The sequence below is a fragment of the Camponotus floridanus genome, unplaced genomic scaffold, assembly GCF_003227725.1.
Source record: "Camponotus floridanus strain SB8 unplaced genomic scaffold, Cflo_v7.5 scaffold115, whole genome shotgun sequence".
NCBI classification, from domain to species: Eukaryota; Metazoa; Arthropoda; class Insecta; order Hymenoptera; family Formicidae; genus Camponotus; species Camponotus floridanus.
The window spans coordinates 158,086-179,494 of NW_020229232.1; the positions used below are offsets into that span (position 1 = coordinate 158,086).

General features: G+C 43.2%; 4 protein-coding genes and 1 long non-coding RNA gene across 7 annotated transcripts in view; 1 reads left to right on the forward strand and 4 right to left on the reverse strand.

The window, feature by feature from the left end:
• Nucleotides 1-195: 195 nt before the first annotated feature.
• Nucleotides 196-841, reverse strand: LOC105258871. The gene has a single exon (XM_011270418.3). The coding sequence runs from the start codon at nt 781-783 to the stop codon at nt 607-609; it is 177 nt and encodes a 58-aa protein (XP_011268720.1). The 5' UTR covers nt 784-841; the 3' UTR covers nt 196-606.
• Nucleotides 842-1,129: 288 nt separating this feature from the next.
• LOC105258890 lies at nt 1,130-2,105 on the reverse strand. The gene is made up of 3 exons (XM_011270457.3): nt 1,935-2,105; nt 1,480-1,688; nt 1,130-1,366 (listed from the first exon to the last, which is right to left on the reverse strand). Exons 2-3 carry the CDS (start codon nt 1,667-1,669, stop codon nt 1,167-1,169), a joined length of 390 nt encoding a protein of 129 aa, XP_011268759.1. The 5' UTR covers nt 1,670-1,688; nt 1,935-2,105; the 3' UTR covers nt 1,130-1,166.
• Nucleotides 2,065-4,067, reverse strand: LOC105258870 (tRNA:m(4)X modification enzyme TRM13 homolog). The gene is made up of 6 exons (XM_020029887.2): nt 3,797-4,067; nt 3,539-3,735; nt 3,276-3,461; nt 2,901-3,137; nt 2,348-2,819; nt 2,065-2,250 (listed from the first exon to the last, which is right to left on the reverse strand). Exons 1-5 carry the CDS (start codon nt 3,955-3,957, stop codon nt 2,377-2,379), a joined length of 1,224 nt encoding a protein of 407 aa, XP_019885446.1. The 5' UTR covers nt 3,958-4,067; the 3' UTR covers nt 2,065-2,250; nt 2,348-2,376.
• On the forward strand, nt 3,797-7,235 carry LOC105258869. Its single transcript, XR_889774.2, has 3 exons — nt 3,797-3,972; nt 4,096-4,251; nt 6,835-7,235. It is a non-coding gene; the product is annotated as an uncharacterized LOC105258869 (long non-coding RNA).
• Nucleotides 7,236-7,685: 450 nt separating this feature from the next.
• Nucleotides 7,686-21,409, reverse strand: part of LOC105258880 (LIM/homeobox protein Lhx9) — a 169,932-nt gene continuing 156,208 nt past the window's right edge. For all 3 annotated transcript variants that reach the window (XM_011270440.3, XM_020029889.2, XM_011270439.2), the window contains 2 exons: nt 11,949-12,092; nt 7,686-11,843 (listed from right to left, as the gene is read on the reverse strand). In XM_011270440.3, coding sequence (XP_011268742.1) covers nt 11,690-11,843; nt 11,949-12,092 — 298 coding nt within the window. In that variant the 3' untranslated portion in view covers nt 7,686-11,689. The remainder of the gene's footprint in view (nt 11,844-11,948; nt 12,093-21,409) is intronic.

The window sequence follows — 21,409 nt, forward strand, 5'->3', positions numbered from 1 at the left end:
ATTGTGTGTTAATTCGCATTGGAACAATTAATTTTTATGAAGCAATGTGGAGATTAAAAAATTTTTACTACATTATTTTATTTGTATAAATGTGTTAATATATATAATATAAAAATTACAAAAGTTCGAAATTATCGATATTATTATCATTTTGAATAAAGATATATCAAATAACATCAAAAGAGAGAGATTTGGACGGATATAATATTAACTTTCTCTCACAATGATATCTTGTTAGAAAGATAAACATGATTAAATCGATATCTATATTAAAAAAATTCTTTAGAAAAAATTACTGATTTCCGAAAACATGTACGTTCATATGTTCTACATATTGTATATGTATATATAAAAACATTAGTGCAAGTATGTAAATGGACGGAATGTGTCACATTATTCTTAGATTTCTAATAATGCGCCTATAATAATATATATAAATATGTTCCAAACAAAAGATAATTATAGAAATTTTGAAAGTAATTTATATCCATATCAATCTATAGTGGAAATTCTAATCGATGATTATGGATATTATTAGCAATTTGTAATTTTTGTTAAAAAATATACGATCTCTTTAGGCGCAACTTTTTCGGAACAGTTATCCGTTTACACGGAAGCAGACAACCTTCTGGAGTACGTTTTACCTTCCCATTCTTGATCGGATGGTAATGGTTCGTGTCGTAGTTTACAGACACGTGTGCCATATTTCAAAAGCACGATTATGACGCAAACTACAAAGAGGGTCAGGCAGGCCGAGGCAGGCCAGAAAACGTGCAAGCCCATTGCGAGGGATTATTTTTATACTGCTTGAGATTACTCAATAGTTTTCAATTAATATCGAGTGCAACTATTAAAATAGCTTGCTCTGCAAGTGGCTCAGAAGTCAATATTCTTTTAATGATAAATTATTTTATAAAAAATAAAAAAAATTAATCCTAATGTGCATAAAAGCAGAGCAATATATCTATAGTGATAAAACTAACAAGAGCATTAATGAATGAGTCAGATCAAAGGCTTTACAATGCAATTAACTGAGTGCAAGGGCTAATTAGACTCTATTGGAGTCAATTAAACTCTTTGCTTTAGACGTATTCTGAAGCGTGGGTATTTCTCTGACTAATCTTTTCCAATACCACACTGATTGCTAGTTGGTGCTTTCAGCTATTTTAAATCTCACTCTCGCGTTTTTGCAACTCTACATACTCCTGCGGCTGTACTGTACCTCCCTCAGATTCTGTATCGTGATACTGAATGATTTCGTGTCTCACTTGCGGATACTTGATGCGACCATGTTCTAGTTCACTTAGATCAAGTGGCGGCGTTTTATACGGCAATACAGTCCATAGAGGCTGAATCCACCTATTTCCTGTATTTCAATAGAACAGTATACTATTAGAGAATAAGGAAAATCGAATCAGAATTGCATGCACTTGTAAAAGTAGAATATAAAACGAGCTTCAAAGACAGGATATGACTCACCTGTGTGGTGATTCTGCCAATATTCTCGGTGCCGTGAGCACCAGCAAAACACGATGTTCAGGATGAATAGGATTCCACCCAGGACAGTGCAGAAAGCTATCGTGACATAGAACGGTGTGAAGTCACTGTACTCGTGTCCCTTGAAGTACGGGTTCTTCAGGTAATCTTTGCGCTCGTCTAGAATGGACATGTCACAATGTTAAGATTTTCTGAAAAAAAAAGGAAGGCAATCGATTCAGTGAGGGAAGAAGACCCGTCACTCGGCTTTGCGCGCTTTCAGGTGTGGCTTGGCGTGCCATGCGGAAAAGATTATACGTAAGTTTACGGATCAATTGACGAGTGACTAACCATCGCAAAGGTATGTAGGTAAACATGAACGTGAAATAGGTCACGAAAAGCACGCGCATGTCGAGCTGACGGAAATTATGTACGCATAGCATGAAACTCATACGTACCTCACGATGTCTCCTTTCCTTTCGCCTATTGTATCGTCAATATTTAGTCTTCACACTTGGTAATATAACAATATTTTACACAAGTAAAAATATTAAACTACTCGTGCATCGCTCTTGTACATTGGAATGTTTGAATAGCGTTAGTTCGCTCGTATTGGGCGGGGCATCTCGTTTAGTGGGGGAAGTTATTTACGACTTGCGTACTGCTCCGAGGCCCGTGTCATAGGTCGGTAAGTTTATAGCCTATTCCATCGATCGAGGTTGCGATCGTGACAGATGAAATAGCCGCCACCAAAGATAGATGGTGACAGTAGTACTATTAATGAATCGAAAAAAAATACATAAATGTACAGATGCATTTATTGCCGAGAAAAAATTATATTAGAAATGAAAATTGGAGAGATTATAATTACGTTCACGATGAATGTTGCGGTCACAATGATCATGATTTTCTAGTAGCTACAATACACATATTTTCTGGCGAAACTTGTCTGGAAATGTAATAAAATAGCTCGGCCTGAAATCCGATACTTTGCAGAAATGACAAACGACCCCAATTCAGGAGCGCCTTAGCCTTGCGTCCGATAAGCTCGCGTTCGTCTAATTTTGAGAACCAGCTGATGTTGTCCTGGTCCTCTTGCCGGACGGTGGAGTCATGTTGCGGTTTAACGTTGCTTTTTAAACGGGGACCACATGTCGCCCAACTAACTATGCCGCATAGAACCGAGAACTCATTTGCGGTGAAGTCGCACTGTCGCAGGTATTCTCTGCCCACGTAAGACGAATATTCGCATTTGTGATGGCAGCAGAATGCGAGAACTAAACCGCGAACATCGACCTTGGGCTCATCGTTTATCGACTTCGCCAAGCAACGTATCGCCAAATCTGCAAATGCGATATTATTATGATTACAGAAGATACGCGGAAATGAAAACTTGTATTAGTAGAGAAATATATATAATATACCCGTGGCCGTGCCACAGAGATGTTTCGCGATCCCGACTTTGTATTTGATCGGCTGGATTTCCACCTGATTTAGTCGAAGATCAGCGATATCGGCGCGCACTCTTTTTATTACGAGCTGACTTTCCTCCTTTTTAAGTTTATTGTCACTTTTGTGCCGATGACTCGAACGGTCGACTAGTAAGATGCAAGAGTTTGACTTGTCTTTTATGATCTGCCCCAGCCAGTATGTTAATAAAGCTGTTTAAAGTATAATTTCATTTAGTATGCTATGATGTAAGTAATTTACTTATACAAGTCATTTGAAAGATAAAATACAAGTATTTCTTAAATATCGAAAATTTGAACAAGTTAAAAAGTTTCTTTGATTAAGACGACCTTTTCCCGCTCCAAATTCAATGAAACAGGTGTCGTCCTGCACGAGACCAGCTTGCTCCAAATGTCCAAGTAGAGATGCGTTTTGGAGCAAGTGTTTCCTAACGTTATTGCCGCAGGTCTCGTCTTTCAATTTGTCTTTCAGCACATCGTGCTGCAGTATCGCTTGAGAAAATTCTGGTAGCTTATCTGAATAATGAGCAATAATATAGAAAATATAAAGCTTTACATCATTGAACATGTCATCCTCATTGTTTCAAATTTACCATAGGCAGAGTGGATCTTCCTTATCACCGTTTCCAACACAGATTCATCGAGTTGAGACAAGGGTACATGCGGTGGCGCCACTATGGTCTCTTCGTCCAAGTTGATACCCTTGACTATAAACGCAGGTTGCGCATCCAACCTTCGCTTGGCGTTGCACACGCCCAGATGCTTCGTCAGCTTCGACTGGTAGCACGTGCTACGCGAAAGAGAACGCATCAATCTCTTTTATGATTCTCTCTCGATTAATAAACACTTACTGCGTAGGATCCAGCGGACAATTGATCCTCCTGTCATCGGTATCGGAGTCGTCGATGTTCTGCTGATGCTCGCCGCAATAATTTTTGCCCTCGCCCACCGTCATGCGACAGAAACGTTTTTTCCGTTTGACGAAGTACATGCAGTGGCTACCGTTTGCCATCTTTATCTAACAAAGGTCTGGATATTCCTTACTCGAGAAAATTTAATTTCCACAGATTATATATATAGGATTTAATGTAGCCTTCGACATTGTAGAGCGACATGTAAATAGAAGGTATTTCCATTTCCCTGCTGCTAGATGACGTTACCATTCGCTTTCCTCCCCGAGCAAGCTTGACGTTAAATCTGTCAATATCCGCGACGAGGACGCCACGTGCATCAAGCGCGATTATGCACGTATCGATTTTGAAATCACGGAGATGCTGTTAGGTCGTAACTTGGTACAATTTTTCAGGTATGTGTAAGAATTACTGTAAAAATAATTTCATTCATTTCGTTCATCAACGTGTAATTGAAGCAAGTGCTTGCTATAATTGCTAATTATTTTAATAACAATATTGCCTTTTAAAAAATATTGAAAAGATCAAAATTGGTCCCTTTAAAAACGATATTATTTTATTCCGTATCTCTCTCTTTCTCTCTTTATATATATATATATATATATATATATATATATATATATATATATAGCGGTTTACCGATTTTTTGTGGAATTTACCGAATCCTTTGAACAATATTTCCGGATTACTCTGTATTTATTGTTCACCGTCGAGGGATCTGCGCGCGGGTAATTCGCTAATGTAGAGAGCTACCCTGATAGCAGCCCGTCTCAAAGTTCACCTTTTACCTCCCCTCATCTTTCCTTCACCCTCTCCCCTTCCGTCTTTCCTCCCGCGCCGACTGTACTCGCCCTTCTCTCCGCTACCCTTCCTTCCTCCTCCTCCCGCCGCCGCTGTTCCTCATCCTCCTCCTTCTCTGTAATTCCCTTTTCTCGCGTAGCTCGTTCTCTATCGCGCTACAACTTTTCCCCGAGCGGTCTCTATCGCGCGCGGCGTTATCTATCCTCTTGAAGCGAGCTATTACCCGATTGTTTCTTAAATAAAATATCATTGGAACCCCGTCGCCAACCACTCACAATAATAATTGCCTCGCCAGTATGTCAACCGATCCCCTCGCGCAACCCCTCGTCCGTCTCTCTCCGGATATATCTCTCCCCGTTTCTTTTTTTTATCTTTCCGTCCCGCCGCATCTGTCAGGCGCGTTGTAAAGAAATTGGCAATGTACGAGTCTTACTGTCGCATAACGCGATGAGGCAATTATGATAATCGATTTCATCAACACGTTAATCGATAGAGCACCCATGCATTCTAATCGTCCATTCTTCATCGACCTCGAATTGCCCGAAACAATTGATTATTAATTAATTCGAAATAGGGGCTTTAAAAAGATGAAGAGAGAAGTTAACAATGAAATTACTCGGGCTTCGGTCTCCAATTATCGGCATGGCACATTTAGAAATTCTCTCTGCGTCGGTTTAGTTACACGTTACTGTCAAAAAATACTTGGTGAACTTTGCCCGAAACACATATACCCGTATTTACGGCCGTAAAACGTGTCACGAGCGCTAACGATCCTTTTTGTTTCCCCGACAATTGTTTCCTCGCCGTATAAAGTCGCGTTAACAAGTACGTAGAAGGGATTAAGGAATAGATGAACAAGTGTTATCATTAACAGAGACGTTTGTCCTCCCCATTCGCGTTTTTTTTTTTCACCGATCGCGTTGCGCTTATATTTTCGATCCAGTCCCTCGCGTTTATCTTGAACAGAAGCGTTCTCCTGTCGATGAGAATTTTTTTTACAATTTTTGACAATACAACCGAAAGATGTAACGACGCTCTGCGTTTTCTCGCTCGAAAAGTCCGAAATATGTCACCGATATAGCCCTTCTAAGCTCGTCCGTTTGGCATGAAGGGGACCGGAAGACTATCAATAATTACCTGGACCTATGCCCGCCTAACTCTAACGAAGGACGATTTCTAACGATCCCTCGCCAGCGTCCAACTTCTGGACGTAATTAATTCCCGGGCTAACCTGGAATGCTATAATTAATTGCCGGTGGGGCTGATGAGGGGTAGAGCGCAACGGGTGCAACAATATGTACCCGCTTCGATTAGAAGTGTGGGGTGGAGATAGAAAAGGAAGAGGGGAGAGAAGAGGGAGGGGGGGCCGCCTCTGCTCGCAGTTATGCAATTAATTAAATCAGTTTGTTATTCGCCGTCGACTGTTAATTGCTGCAAAACTTTAAGAAACTGCACACGCTTGACGTTTCGAAATGCATCGCCGCTCATACTCAAGATTGCATTGTGAGAATCTGTGCGTGTGTATCTATTATCTCCCCGCAATTAGTATCTATGAATTTTCGCTCGCAGTAAAAATGTTTTTATTTATTTCACTTTCGCAATTATTCGTAATTTCGCGCGGTAATGACGTGCCGTTATTAAAAAAAAAAAAAAGAAAAAAAAGCAGCGGCCTAAAGAAGTTAATGAATTACGTCAGTATGATGAGATCTATAAGTTTAACGAGCGCGCGTATATTGGTAATGCGCTTGTTTGATTCCGGATTTAATTGATACGCTTGTAAACGTAAGACAGCCAGCAAATAAAGGATTAGAACGCGATGGTTGCACGCGGTTTAATTAACGAGAGGAGAGTTTCCTTTTCTTTCACTCTCATGTAACGAAACCGTCTTACGGTTCTATTTACCGCTGAAAAAATTACGAGCTCCAGACGCTCTCTCTTTCTCTAAATATACATGTATAATGAGAGAAATTGGTTTTTTATAAATTCTGAAAAATGTTATCTTCGTACTTTTTATTTTCTATTTACTCATAAGTATTTAATACGTGTACTCTATTCATTTAATATACAAGAATGTATATATATATATATATATATATATATATATATATATATATATATACTTATTACACAATGCCATTTTACTTTCATATTCATGATCGGGTTGCATTTCGTTTTAGAAGCACTCTCGTTTCGGAAGCATGCTTTGGCGCATCCATTCGGCCTTTGTTTTTAAGAACGAACAAAAAGAGAGTAACGGCGCGAAAGGAGGAGGAGGAAGAGGAGCAAGAGGAGAAGGAGAAGAAACGAAAACAATCGATACGACACACCGGCAAGGCCAATCGTTCTATTCGCGGTGTGGCCAATCAAAATGCCTACTACGTCGCCGGCAGGCCCGCTAATTAGACGCCACGTAAATCAGTCCTGAAACTCAACGTTAATTAACACGGGTTTCCGTTGGAGTTGCTTAGCCACCTATTTATCGAACGACACAAACGCAATATGGTCGGACACGTGTACATCCGTTAAATACCTATCCTGACTGGAGAATGTCGGGCCGCGCGCACATTTGCCGGCAAGTTGACTGAAAACCGGCCGCGTGCCGTCGACGAAACATTCAAATCATTCGAATTAATTCAGCCACTGGCCGCGGCGAAAGATAGCTTTTACATCGATTTTTTCGACAGTGCTGAAATAATCGATTTCGCTCCCTCCCTACTTACCATGTAATCATCATTAGAACTTAATCATTGTATGCGATACGTACGAGTCTACATTTTTAACAATCCTTAATGAATCATTATATTCTGATACGTTCGGATATAACTTGAAAGAAATTCGGGATGTTGGCGGGGGAGAGGGAGAAATCAATGATGCCGATCGTACGGGCACGAGGACTCGTTTTCTAAAAACTTGTGATTTTTTTATTAATTAATAAACGTGTATGGTGTGTTCCATGTGTAATTGTATTTTACAAGAGGCCGCGAAACCACATACAGATGTCGGGTCCCGAGTACGAAGAGTCCGAGATAAATGAAATAACAAAATTAACTAGACGCGCGCATGGGACCGGCTCCGCGGTCCGCGCGCGTGCCATTCTCGGCCAGAGGGACATCCGGTGCTCGCTCCATTTCCGTGGGCCCGCCGAATGCCAAGTGCGATACGCAGGGCAGATTTTACAACATTGCGATTCGATTTATCGGAGATCAAACGGTGCCGGACGTTTCTTAATTCGTCCTTCGTCTCCGACAATCGGACCTTGCTTCTCTCGTTTGCGTGAATCGAAAGAGCAAAAATCGTTTTTTTGCAAATCGACTCGGGTCGGGCTTTTGCGCAACAATATTTCGAAATTACGAATGATTCGAGAATTATATGATGGCGAGTGAGTCTCGTGAAAATTTGCGATCGCGAATGTAAAATATTATATTGTACATCAATTTGAAACGAGAGATTACATCAGCCCGAGATGAGAGATTACGTGTCAATGAAATGTTGGACGAATGAAAATATGAGATGTAAAATTTTTATATATTCGCGTTACATTCGGGGCAAATAATTTGACGAAGCGATTACTTGGCATTGAAAAATTGATCGGAAGGAGAGCCGATGATGATTTCAAATTATCTTTTGCGTTTCTATCTTCGTCGACAGAAGGCAGATGGAAGGCGCCACTGCATGCGACGCACTTGGCGATGCAGGACCACGAAAAACCACATGGCACGTCGCGCACGTCGGCTAATCGTCCGTAGAATAATCGCGCGGAAGCCCCATTCGCCGTTCGCGCTCGATAGTAAATACATAACCATTTATATCACACAAACTTTTAACAATATACAAAATGTACCTTATATATACAAGATTAAATTACACAATCCAATGATGCACAAACTTCGGATCGAATCTAGTGTTGTCGGCTCGAGCCGAGACGCTCGATTCAAGATGAAAGAAGCGAGAATAAATGACAATTAAACTCAGTCTGACCTGGGAGGATAAAAATATATTCTCTAATCAATAATAGAACTTATATAAATCATTTGAGAGAAAGAGAAAGAGAGAGGAGGGAGATAGAGAGAGCTTTAAAAATAAAGATATCGCAAATATTATTTATTTTTTTCTTATTTATCTATTCGTGCACATCCACGGTTAAAAATTTGTCGCAAATGTTATGTTGATTTATTCGAGTCGATGCCGAAAAAGTTTGTGCATCCTTGATATAAAATCCATCCAGCGCGACTCCTCATTCAACCTACATTGTACACCTCTGTATACACCACTTTTCTCTCTCACTTTCTCCGTCAGCGTCGCTGCCCACAGAGTCATGTTAGACAGAAATCAGATTTTGATCCTTGGCGGCGTCGACTAGTGATTGTTCTTACCGCAATCCGAGCGCTTCATTGAAGAGTCTGAATCCATAATGTCACATGATTCTCAAGCGCACGCCGTTTTCATTCGGAAAAATTTATCGGCGCACGATTTTGCGGCTTAATTTACGCGGTACATTAACCCGCAACAAGTCTCGGTAAACTTTCTCCAAGGATGTAAAGGATTCTTAATTGGCATTCTTCGCGACGCGTGCGAGGTCATTAATTAAAACGAGAGTATTTGACGAATGAAACGAGTAATAGAACAACTTTGCGCTTTTGTGATACATTTTGCGTTGAAATTCCGCTGGTGAATCCTTCGTACTTCGATGCGTTAGGTCGATGTCATTTTTTGCTTGCCGTGAATTGCACTAATGTATAACAACGTACATAATTGTTGCAAACATTACATCCGTCTGTGCCAGTGACACATGATTGCTCTTTAAAAAAATTCGCAAATAAATGCCAAGGATTTAAGAACTGTGATAGAAAAAAAATTTTTAATTAAACTCGAAGGAATTTCTTCTTTCGAAATTATAATGTTACGATCAGCAAATGCGTTTCTGTTCGTTTATATTGTATTTGCGTATCCAACTTTAACAATCAATGCATCAACGTAGATTTCGCTAAACAACGCGAGAAATATTTTTCGTGACAATTGAGCTTTGTTCTTTCCTCGAGAACGACATCGATTATTTTCCACCCTACATGTAACATATCGTAATGTACTTACGATTACACTTACAATACATTTGATCCGGATGTGTCAGAAATCGACACTCTGCAGCGAAGAACGAATTTCGTCTTTTACAATAGACTCAGTTGATTATGTTACTTTGAAAATGACTTTGAAAATGAATTCTCGAGAAAGAAAGAGAGAGTAGAAGCACGGGCGAAACGGAGAGAGAAAGAAGAGAAATAGATAGAAAGAAGGAGAGAGAATAAGAGCGAGAAAGAGACAGGCAAAGTGACGCTGATGCCTAACAAGAAGGATTCGAATGATAATTCCGTGTCGTTCGTTTCACCTCGACACTCAATTAACGATGGTGGGAACAAGGGACGCCTAATGAGTTTACGAAGCGTAGCGACGGATCGACGGGAATGATGATTTTGAAAGAAAAATAATTTTCTAAGGGTTCACACAGAACTTGTGCGCCATCGTCGTTTCTCTTGTTCGATTTCCGTTGAATTATCTCTCTCTTTCTCTCTCTCTCTTCCTCTCTCTTTCTTTTTCTCTTCCGATTGCCATCTGTCTTTCTCGCGTGATTAGATTCTCGTCGATCGCACATGTCGGATTTAGTACGCGATGCCATTCTAGGGATGTGTATTGCCTTTAAAGTAGCGACAACAAAAAATTAAATGCCCTGTTGCAAAAATTCAAGAATAACTGACATATCAGATATAAAATGGTAAGTTGAAAATAATCTCTTAATCATTCAGAAATAAAAAAATGAAGCAGACTCTTGATATCGGAATAATCTGGCGATTTTGAGAATGATATCCATAGAAAGAGCTATTTCGATATATTTCACAAACACGTGAAAGAGTGCGCCCATTCAACGAATTCTACATTCCACATCATTTGTCGAGATTATCGCAATACGATGACTGTGAAGGGTTTTAAAGAAGAAAATTGACGTCATTATACTGCGACTGATGGTACATGCACGATGAGTCGTGCATACTTTAGACTTTCTTCGATTCTTTACAATTGAGCAAAGATTATTATTAAGAAAACCGGCGGATTCGTGACGGTGGTGTTTCTGCGATATCGGGTGTCTCAACTTGTCGCAGATGCATAGAGAGTATATTTTTATTTCTCAAAAAGTGATGTTTTAAATTGCTAATTTAACTTGAGCATTATTTAATTTTTAGATGCTGCAATATTTCGCGAGGATTAACGCTTTAAGCAATTTTATCAGTTTATCAATATTGAATTAAAAAACATGTACCGTAAAATGAAAACGGCGTTCGTGTCAAGTTTATAGAGATATCTTGCAATTTCGAATGCTTAAAATTTAAAGATGTGATATTGAGCCAGAAATGATCGGCATCCGTAACAAGTTCATACACACTCGCCATGTCAACATCGTCAGAGCGCAGAGATCGCTCGGTATATCCGCGGCAAGTTCAATTATTGTATATTTAACACCACGAAACCATGTTCGGAGACATTTGGCTGCCGCGGCATGTTCAAACGCGTTCAAAATCACGGCGCCAAGTATATCGGAGACACTCGACCGATAGAGTCACCGACGGCGGTCCCAAGGGACGGCTACGTGGGCTCTATTCTTGCGATTCCCCTGGAAAGCCCGGACTCGCAACGCATAGGGTAGGCTTCTTCTTCATCGCGATGTCCTTTGGGATTCGATTCTGCTGCGATGCAGCAGCTTTAATCGCAGGTATCCTGGGTCCAGGGCGACCAATCCTGATAGCCGGACGCCTGCAGGTGCGATTGCTGGGCCGCCAGACTCGGATGCGCAAGTGCCATCTGATGATGGTGGTGGTGATGATGATAATGGTGGTAATGCTGATGACCCGGCGGAGGCGGCGAATAGGGATCCACTCCGACGGCGACGTCCACGACATCGACCTGAGGCGAAGGTACGACGACGGGGGGCGTCGGCTGCGGAGAAGGCTGCACCTTTTTCGGGCGACCGACCGGGTTGCCACCTCATTCGCGGCTCCTTCGAGGCCTGCCGACCTTACCTTTCCTAACAGGTGCGCCGCTGTTGCCAGCCGCCGCGGCTGCCGCTGCCGTGACACCCGACTTGACAATCTTGTGCCAGTCGGATTCGCAGACTGGCGAGCCCGATAGCAAGTAGTATCTGAAAAAGCGAAAGAGTCGCGTGTCACGTAAGAGCGCTGTCTTTGCTGCGATAGAATAAGTAAGACATAACGATAATAAGGAAGATATCTCCCTCGAATTTTACCTGTCGCCAGAGACGAGCTGGCCGCCGCATTTATTGCAGTTGAAACATTTGAGATGAAATACCGATTCGCCGGCCCTCATGACCAGTTCGTTCGCTGGTATTGCGTTACCGCAACTCGCGCAGACGCCACCGCTACCGAACATCCTGCAACAAGGCAAGCATGTGATAGACATGTGATTAGATTCAGTATTCAATGTGATTGGGGATTGTTTAGAAATTTCGGCTTAGGAAGAATCGTTTGAGTTACTCGAAACGTCGGCGGAATCTGACAAAGAACATCCATGCCAGATATTCCGACGTGAGTCTCAGATTATTTTTAATAATTTCGTGGCATTTGGAGCTCTGGCGTGACGCGACGCGATGCGATGTAACGCGCGCGTTAATGGCAGGTAATGTTTGCCAAGCGGTTGTCAGCCGTGTACCCGTTGGCTCGTAAAACTGGCTGTTTATGCAGCAATTAGCTATGTAAGATACGTCTACGTAGATACGTCGAATGGGGATTCGAGATGCGAGTGCCACGATTTCACATCTCCTCAATGGCTAACGTCGTAAGAAGGACTTCTTCCGCGAAAGAGACGTACCAATATACGCACGTCATCATCTCGTCGCGAATCCTGATCCTCTCCCGAAGTTAGAAAGAGACCTCCCGCGATCTAACGATCAATTTGCGATGTTTTCCGGCGTCGTATGGAGACGGGTTGCAGTTAAAATCAAATTCCATTTAAATTTAATGAAATATTTAATTAAATCGGCTTTTGAAACACGCAATAGGGAGTTGGCATATCGATATTTGCGTCCGACTTTACTCGAGAGCGCGCATAAGGTTGTTACGACGACGGAGTGGATTGGAGAGAGAGAGAGAGGGAGGGGGAGGGGAAGAGAGAGAGGGAGAGAGAGAGAGAGATTTGAGGTTTCTCGTTATTAATTTAATTACCGGCTGACAGTTCTATAATTAAATTGCTAATTTATCTGTCGGAGATACAGCTGATCGCGCTAGCGCGGCCCAGTATCTCGATGATTACTCGCCGAATGACGTTTCAATTCTTTTCTTTTTATTCTCTCTCTTTCTCTTTCTGTTTTTTTTTTTTTGCGATCTGTCTTCGATCACTCGCAATGGTTCAATTTTAAATGCGTGCTCCTATCGCTGAAAAATGGGGGGTACAAACAAATTGATGCCGGATAATCCTCGAAGGAAATGATGATTGACTAATTTTGAAAAATTATGAGATTCTCGTCGAGCGCGACGTTATTTCCTCGTTCGCGTATGATTGCAACCTGACACGATTTGTAAAAGTGAGGTTTGTCGTGTACGATGTATCACGTATTATTAAATATGATAATCACATATACAGCTGTAAGGCATCTCGCGTATGTAGCTGTAAATAAATAGGTAGGTAAAAACGATCATTTAGAAACTCTACGACGTTATCGGGAATTCTATCGCATTATTAATTCAATTTCCTGCGAACCAGTTGAGTTAGCTGATTAGTCTTGTGTTACGTAGGAAGATGCTGAAGATATACGCCGGCTGTTCATCGCGCACACGGCGAGATCCTAATCAAAGGCAACGTTTTCTAAACGGAGAGTTTTGCACGCGTCTCGTAAATAAATCGACGCGGTAAGTTTTAATTGCGTCCGCGTCTTTATCAACCTAACCGAGTACCTACTTCCGGGCCGCATCCTCCGCGAGGTTAATGAGCAGAGATGCGTGCCGCTCGGCCGAATCGCTCTGCGTTTTCGATTTCTCCATAATTGCTAATTAGAGACCGACGGCCAAGTCAATCAGCTAGAACGGATAGAAGGAATTATACAGTTGATGATCGAGGATCAGCCATAAAATCTGCTTCTCCTCCTCCTCCCTTTCTCTCTCTCTCTCTCTCTCTCTCTTTCTGGCCTCTTAATCGCCCGACGTCATTACCAGTATCATTATTCACGCGTGTTTTACGTGACCATCCTGGAAAGTTGATGACAAGCAAGAATTTTCGATTATCCGCGAGTTTTATTTATGATAATTATAAAAAATATTGGATACAAATTATTCGTTACCTTACTTAATAATTAATATTTAAAAGAAGCATTCCATATATGGAGTCATTAATAATTTAAGGTATACGAGACAAGAATACATACGTATATACATTATAAGAATATGCGATGGTTGATTAACTGAATAAACGATTGAGCGAATGCGGTTGAAATGCCTACAATTTTTATCGCTCCAACATCTGCATAGATCTTTGTGATATCAAAGAGATCGGCTATATTAAATTAGGCATCGAATGTTTCGTACTAATAGGCTAAATATGGTGCATGTACTGGTGGAATAATTGATCGAAAGTAACGGCTCGTCGGCAAATGATAAATGACAACGAAGACCGTCTATTATGACGCGATATTATCGAGTCGTCCGGCTGACTAATAATAATTTCGATATATCTTCGATAAAACAGTGCTCGCGTCAAGATTTATCTCGCACGTATGCATTTTATCAGTTGAATTGTATTTTAATTACGAGCACAGTTGATTACTTCCTGCATCCATCTGTATTCTCCGTGTGTACAGCACAATTCGTGTTTATTATGTACATTGTGAGAAAAAAAAAATCGATTACAGACTCGCGCTAAAAAATCGCGGTTAAAGATATATTCGCAATTTTGTGATTTTCTACGGACCCGATGGACTGTAAAAATTCGGCGAGCTACAATCCGCGGAGGTCGCATAGAAACACGTCAAATACGAGCCGGCGGCGTTTAATAATTTTAATGAGCGAAGTTCAGTCCGCGCACTAAGAGAGTAATTGGCGATTACGGTCGGCGGGGCGATCTTTAACGAGCGGTCTACGCAATTTCTAATTAGTTGATTTCATCAATGATAATACCTCGCCCTCCTTGCCCGACTCCTCTAACTTGATACGCAATTTGCCACGTGCCCCCTTACGTTTTAATTGCGACCGACGTGTCAATCTTGCCATGCCCTAACAAGCGTCTGTAAAGGCGCATGTCACACGTATGTTTCGCAACGAAATATACAATAATTTGACGAACCGGGCGAGATCTCTCGGCAATTAGATCGCACGACGGATTTGAATCTGTGAAATAAATACGCGATAAAAGTTGCGAGTTTAATAATATATATGTGTGTGTGCGCGTGCGCGTGCGTGTGTATGCAGCACGTGTGTGTGATTTTTCGTACGATTCTCGATTATATTGCAATAAACGGCGCGCTGCGCGATTTCGAAAGATTCACGAGCAAGTGCGCCCTCCACCCTCGGATCGCCCTCTCTCACCCTCGCACCCTCGCTCATTATGCGTGCCCCTTTGCCGCACACAGCGGCGCGTTCTATCGCTAACAAGAGAGAATAAGAGAGAAACACAAGGACGGGAGCGCGGGCGCACGTATGTCGAAACGACGTATTCACACACGGGAGATGCGCGACTGTGTGAACGACTCCCGCCTGTTAATGAGTTAGACTACCTTACCCTCGGCACTTTAATTGTCTAAAGCACAAATTGGGCGGCTTTAATTAGCGTAATTATTTGGTTCGTTTGTCCATTTATCCAAGATCCTTGTATCGAGCGAGGGTCGAGCGGGTCGAGTCCTCTCGCGAGGCTAAATGGATTCATTAGCGCTTTGTGCGATTAAAAATCCAAATTTCGGAGCAACACGGCTGAGCCTTTGTGCGCCGAGTCTTCGTTTTGATTCCGCGTATCTTGAATATGGCCGTATCCCAGTACGCCTCTTTGATGATAATTATTGATGACAGAAGGATAGAAGCTGTCCCCGTAAGCGAAAACACCGCGTAACATTTTTGCAATTATCGGATTCAATTAGGAGATTCGTTCTGCACCGTTTCGGATCCCCCGCCGAATAAAAGGAGAAATAGCGAGTATTTATCAGAGTGTTAACAAAACTCGTTATTTTCTTCGCAGAATCACAAGTAATAAACTTGTTCTCGGAACATCGCGATATAATAAACACCAATCCAATTTTTTTTTAGTATCACGCGCAATTCACGATAGCGTATAAACAGCATAGAGAGAGAAAATTCGCCACCCACGACACGCATTCGCGTAGACAAAAGGCTTACGCGTACGCGTACGACACGCGAAACACATTCTCACGGCTAGCTTTAATTTTTCTAGATAATAATGATTAATCGCGGCCTCGGTTTCCAGTTTAATTAAAAAGCTATGCGGTCGCCACTCTTTCCGTTTCTCCCCTCTCCTTCTTCCTCTCTCCTATACACATGTATACCCACACATACGTGCACACATACTGCCTTCCGCGAAACAGCCGACTGGCAAATTAAATTGAAATTGACTAGGTCTGGTAATGAGGTGGCCTGCAGGCCCAGTCGCGGCATTAGCCGGGTGTGGGTTCTAGAAAATGAGTTCCGACTTAACAACAAATTGCCTCGGTGAACTTCCTTTCACCCCATCCTCCTCTCGCCCCCGCCCTCCCCCTGTCGCCTCACCGGCAATCCGCTCGCACGGCGCGCGAGGAATCGTCCACCCTCTTCCTCTTTGTCCTCTTTTTCCCACCTTTAACGTCCCACAAACGAGCGGGGTCCTAATAAAGTTAATCGATGCCAAAGAGAAGGGAGGGAGAAAAAAAAGGAAAGGAACACCGCGGATCCTCGATAACTATTTAATTCAGTCAATCAAAATTCCTATTAGCCGCTGAACGCAATTTGGAAGTATATGCCGAACAACGCGCGCTCGTATTAGAAGCTGGTCTGAGATATTGAACGGATGGCAGCGACGGAAACGAACGCGCGTCGAAAGCGAACAAAACAAGACGAGAGGGGGGAAAAGTGGCGAGTTACCGAGGAAAAAGAGCGGGAGAAAAATGCGCGGCAAATAGGAGACGTAATAATTATAAATGCCAGGTAAAATAATAAAGTAAGCGAATAATAAGGAAACGAGAAGTAAATAAAACATTACCGGTCAAATCTCTCTCATCTCGCGTCGTTATATATTACGGGTCGGGTCTAAGGGACGGCGGGATTTTAATTCAATTCGAAAGAAGATCCGTAAGGGAGCTGTTTTCCTCAGCGACGATATTGCGGTTTATCGTGATCTAACTTGGAAAATTGGATTTCGCATTACAGCGCGATTGTTCGGCGCCGACGCAAGACAATTTCGATTAGTCCGATCTCTCCAATTCATTTTAATGTAATTAACGTTCCGATTGCATGCTTTGTTTCCTGGTCTAATCTCCAGCTCCCCCGTTTGTCCATCCCGGGGTACCCCTTTCCTCTTCCGCGCGAGCCACCCCCGTAACAAGCGGGTCGTGCGGCAGAAGCATCGATCAGTCGTGACTGGTACCGTATGCGTGTGCGTGCGCGTGTGCGTGTGGATTAACACAACTGCAGATGCACGCGAGCACACATAATAAATGCGTATATATAAATATACTTACGTCGCGTATCTGCGATTTTTATTCTGAGCACGGTAAATTGTTCTCTCCTCTCGCTTTCTTTTTTTTTTTCCCTCCATCTTCTAACGGCGTGATTACGGGGAGTTGGCCAAGCATAGAGAAAATGACTAAATTCTTTTAATAAAATTAATATGGTAACGAGAATGCGCTCCTAATTAATGGCATTACCATACTATATATAAATGTAAATTAGATATATGCTAAGATATGCGTAAGTATATAAAAATTTCAAAGCGGCATTAAACAGATGACCGGTCCTCCCTCGAGGCTTCCCCCTCCCACCCCTCTGGCCCCGTTCCACGAACGCGCGGCGCTTTTTAAATCCGCGCCATTAGGTACATGTGATACTTGATTCGAGGTAGACCACTGGCGGCGGAGTTAAACGTGTGGATAACGACGTGTCTGTGGAAAAGGAGGAAGGAAAGGGCGGGACGGGAGGGGGGGAAGAGGAGGCGAGGTGAAAAGAAAAACCGAGAAAATGACGAGAGCGCGCTCGGCAGGAGCGAGACGGGACAGACGGGAGAGATGACGACACAGAGAGAGGAACTTCTTTTGAATCAGCAGGCAGGTAAAGCGGCCGTTCTCGCAGGTGTGAGAATGCGCCCGACCTACCGACGACAGGGCCGTCGAGAAACGAGATCCACGTAGGCAACTTTGCCAACACCGGGCGAACGGTTACGCGAAACCGCCTCGACGCCGAGCGAATTTCGATTAACTCGACGGAAACCTAGATAAGAATTTTACGTCTCCTCCGAGAATAATTAAGTATATACGTTTCGATCGTTAACGCCTACATCTACCTTTTCAGTTGTGCAATTCCATTATCGAAAGTAAAATTGTGACGTTTGGAAAGATCAGGTGGAGAAATAATTGCGAGGAGGATAACGGACCTCTTTAATGACGTATGACTTTTAAAAGTCGTTCGTCTACTTGCTTCGACGTTAAATCTTTTATTTCGATCGGGGCGTCTAACACAGTCCGTTCCAGCCCTGCTGGCGAGGGGACAGAAAGCTCGCGGTGAATGAGAGAGGGAGAGAGAAGGCGCGCGGAGGGGAAGGGTTCGCGGGGAGAGGAGAGAAAGAGAGACGAGCAAAGAAAACGCGTGCGCGCGCGCGTAGAAGATACGACATCGCTCGCTGCAAATTGCAATTTTGTTGTGAGATCATTATAAAATACATAATGCCGAGTCGCCTACTACCGCATAACCCCCTCCTTCCCTCCCCTGGTCTACTCTGTGCTTCGCTCCTCTCATACCGCCCACCGTCGACGGAGGTCCCGCGCGGAACCGAGAAACGAGACGTGGGAGAGAAGAGGAGAGGAGAGGAGCGGAGAGGAGGGGCGGCACGGCGTCTCGTTAAAAGTTTCTAGCGACGCGTATTCTTAATAGTCTGCGCGCGCGGACACGCCGTCATTAAAATTATAACCAACCTCCTGTATCACCTCACCGATCCTCCGCCATTCCGTGCAACGGCAAAAGAGAGAAAGTGAGAAAGATTGGGAGAAATACAATGAAAGGCGGAACGAGAAAGAGGGAGGGAGGGGAGGGGGGAGAGGGAGAGAAATGAACGTTTCGCAAATCGCGCGATAAAATCTGTTTATTCGTTGATTGAAAAACGCAGGCACGTATATGAATGTCGCGATATAATGCTTGAAAAAAATCGATCGAACGCGAGACGATAAACGCATTCGAGGGACACGCGAGATGCACGCGGATACGAGGGAAAAAGATATCGAGGGAGAGATTGAAGGAGGAAAGTTGACGAGGAAAGGCGCGGGCCCGTAAGAAAGCGCGAGTACGAGAGGAGGAGATACTCTCGGAGGGATAAAGGCGCGTTTAACTGAAACTCGTGGAAAGTTGCGGGCTCTCTAAATATGTAAATACGTGGCTACTGGATGTTATTATGCGCGCATACATACAGACACATACATACATACATATGTATACATATAATATATATGATTACACGTATATAGATTCGTGGCGCGCGCGCAACGTAAGGTAAGCGACGTCCGGAAGAAAGCCGACGTAATCGTCCGATATTTAAGTAGCGAGTTTAGATACACTGGGTATATTTAAACGCGCTTATTATCATATAAATACAAGTTGGACGTTCAATTTACGCGCCGGAGGCTGCGTGGTCGCACGAGCACGAGCACGAGCACGAACGTTGGCGCGGGCGGCCTCCTCGCCTCCCCTCGCCTCCCCTCGTCCCCCCCTCGTCCCGCCTCGCCTCGTCGTCGTGCGCGCAACGGAGTTGCAAAAGTTATTATTGTTATTACCGTACCGTTTAGAAACTTTTGTTGAACGCGACGCAACGGACATTACGCGGCCTGTATGCACTTTGGTGCATCGAGTTATCCGTCGTCTCTCCGACTCGGATGATATTACGCGCGCTCTGCGACGATGTTAGTTAAATACCGACCATATATATATATATATATATATATATATATATATATATATATATATGGCATCGCATATATATATATGCATGCGAACTTGTCGCCAGATTTACGATCGGCGTCGTCAGATGCGCAATCGCCGGCCAATAAAAGGATAGACTAGTGTCGCTGATGTTTTTTTTTCCTTCTACGTCTTGCGACATGTCGGCGGATATAGGACAACGTCACTCAGAAATCAAAGTCCGCGATGATACGAACGACGGAGCGTTTCTTGTCCGAGTTACTTGGCGATTTATAAAGAAACTAATTAATTTCAGTATTAACTTCACGTATTAATTTACCGCCGCTCTGACAATTTTTTCAGCCCGCGAGCGAGAAGTATCTTGTGACGGACACTTTGCACCATTATTAATGAATCTTTGAAATATTAAGTCTACAAGAGCGCTTTATAAAACGCCAGGGTTGTTACCCTCGGCGTGTATCGATACATATCTAGGAACGGTTTAAACACACAGACCCCTCTCGTACGCGCGTGTAATCGTAAAATCGATGCTTCGTCCCGAATCGATTCCATATATTCCGGAGTAAAATTGTTTCGTAGTATTAAATAATAAATGCCCGGCGAGCGAAACGTCGTTAATATTACGTCAGATAACTCGGGCCGGATAATGACGGCTAGTTTTGCCTGGAATCAATTTAACCACTCGTAAGGGGCAGAAAACGAGACACAAATTCTGTTAATCTAGACGTATACATTTTCTCGCTCGTCTCGGAATGTACAGTTCGAGAGAGAGAGAGAGAGATACGTGCAGTCTCGAGAGAATCTTACTGTGTGTTGCTGGAGATGTGGAAATCATCGACGATAACGATAACGCGATAGCAATCGACATTTCAAATCAGGCTGCGACTACAATTTTCTCGTCGAGTTTTTACTCGGAATTTTGTTCCCCGAGATATCCCACCTAGTTTCCCGCTAAATGGCGAATCGTTGCTTATCGAGCGAGACGATACGCTCGCTACGCTACTTGAAATTACGCGAAAAATAACGCGGGGAATTTTATTGGACGCCTAATAAAAACAAGCGCGCGACTGCGTAACGCGGACGTCTCACGATATAAACACGAGTGCAGCGGCAGATACACCCTTATCAGGAGCGCGGCACGCATTCCCTCATTACCGGAGTCTCCCCCGCATCCACCCCTTTCAGCTCCCCCGCGGTCGCAACTTACTCCCGCGGTGCTCGGTTTCCCGCCCTTCCTGCCGCCCGTCCCCTTCCCCCTGCCCGTCGAGAGGGACGAATGCGAGGAAGATAACGCACGCCGGTGTGTCCGACAGATAGAGCTTGAAAAATGCCCATTTCTGGACGCGGCGGTACAATCATCCTCCCCTCCCCTCCCCTCGCGATTCGAACGTTCCACCCACCCCCGCGTACGTGAAATTCGGAATGAAAAATTCGAGAGGAAATAGTCGAGCGATAATTTCACGATGAAAAATATATTCTAATGCTTTGATATTTTCTTTCGGATAATTGATTGTACTGTGCAGGATTGAAATAAATTGCGAGGTGATAAAAAATGGGAATTCGCAAAGAGAGGTTAATCCTTTTGCCGAAACAAATT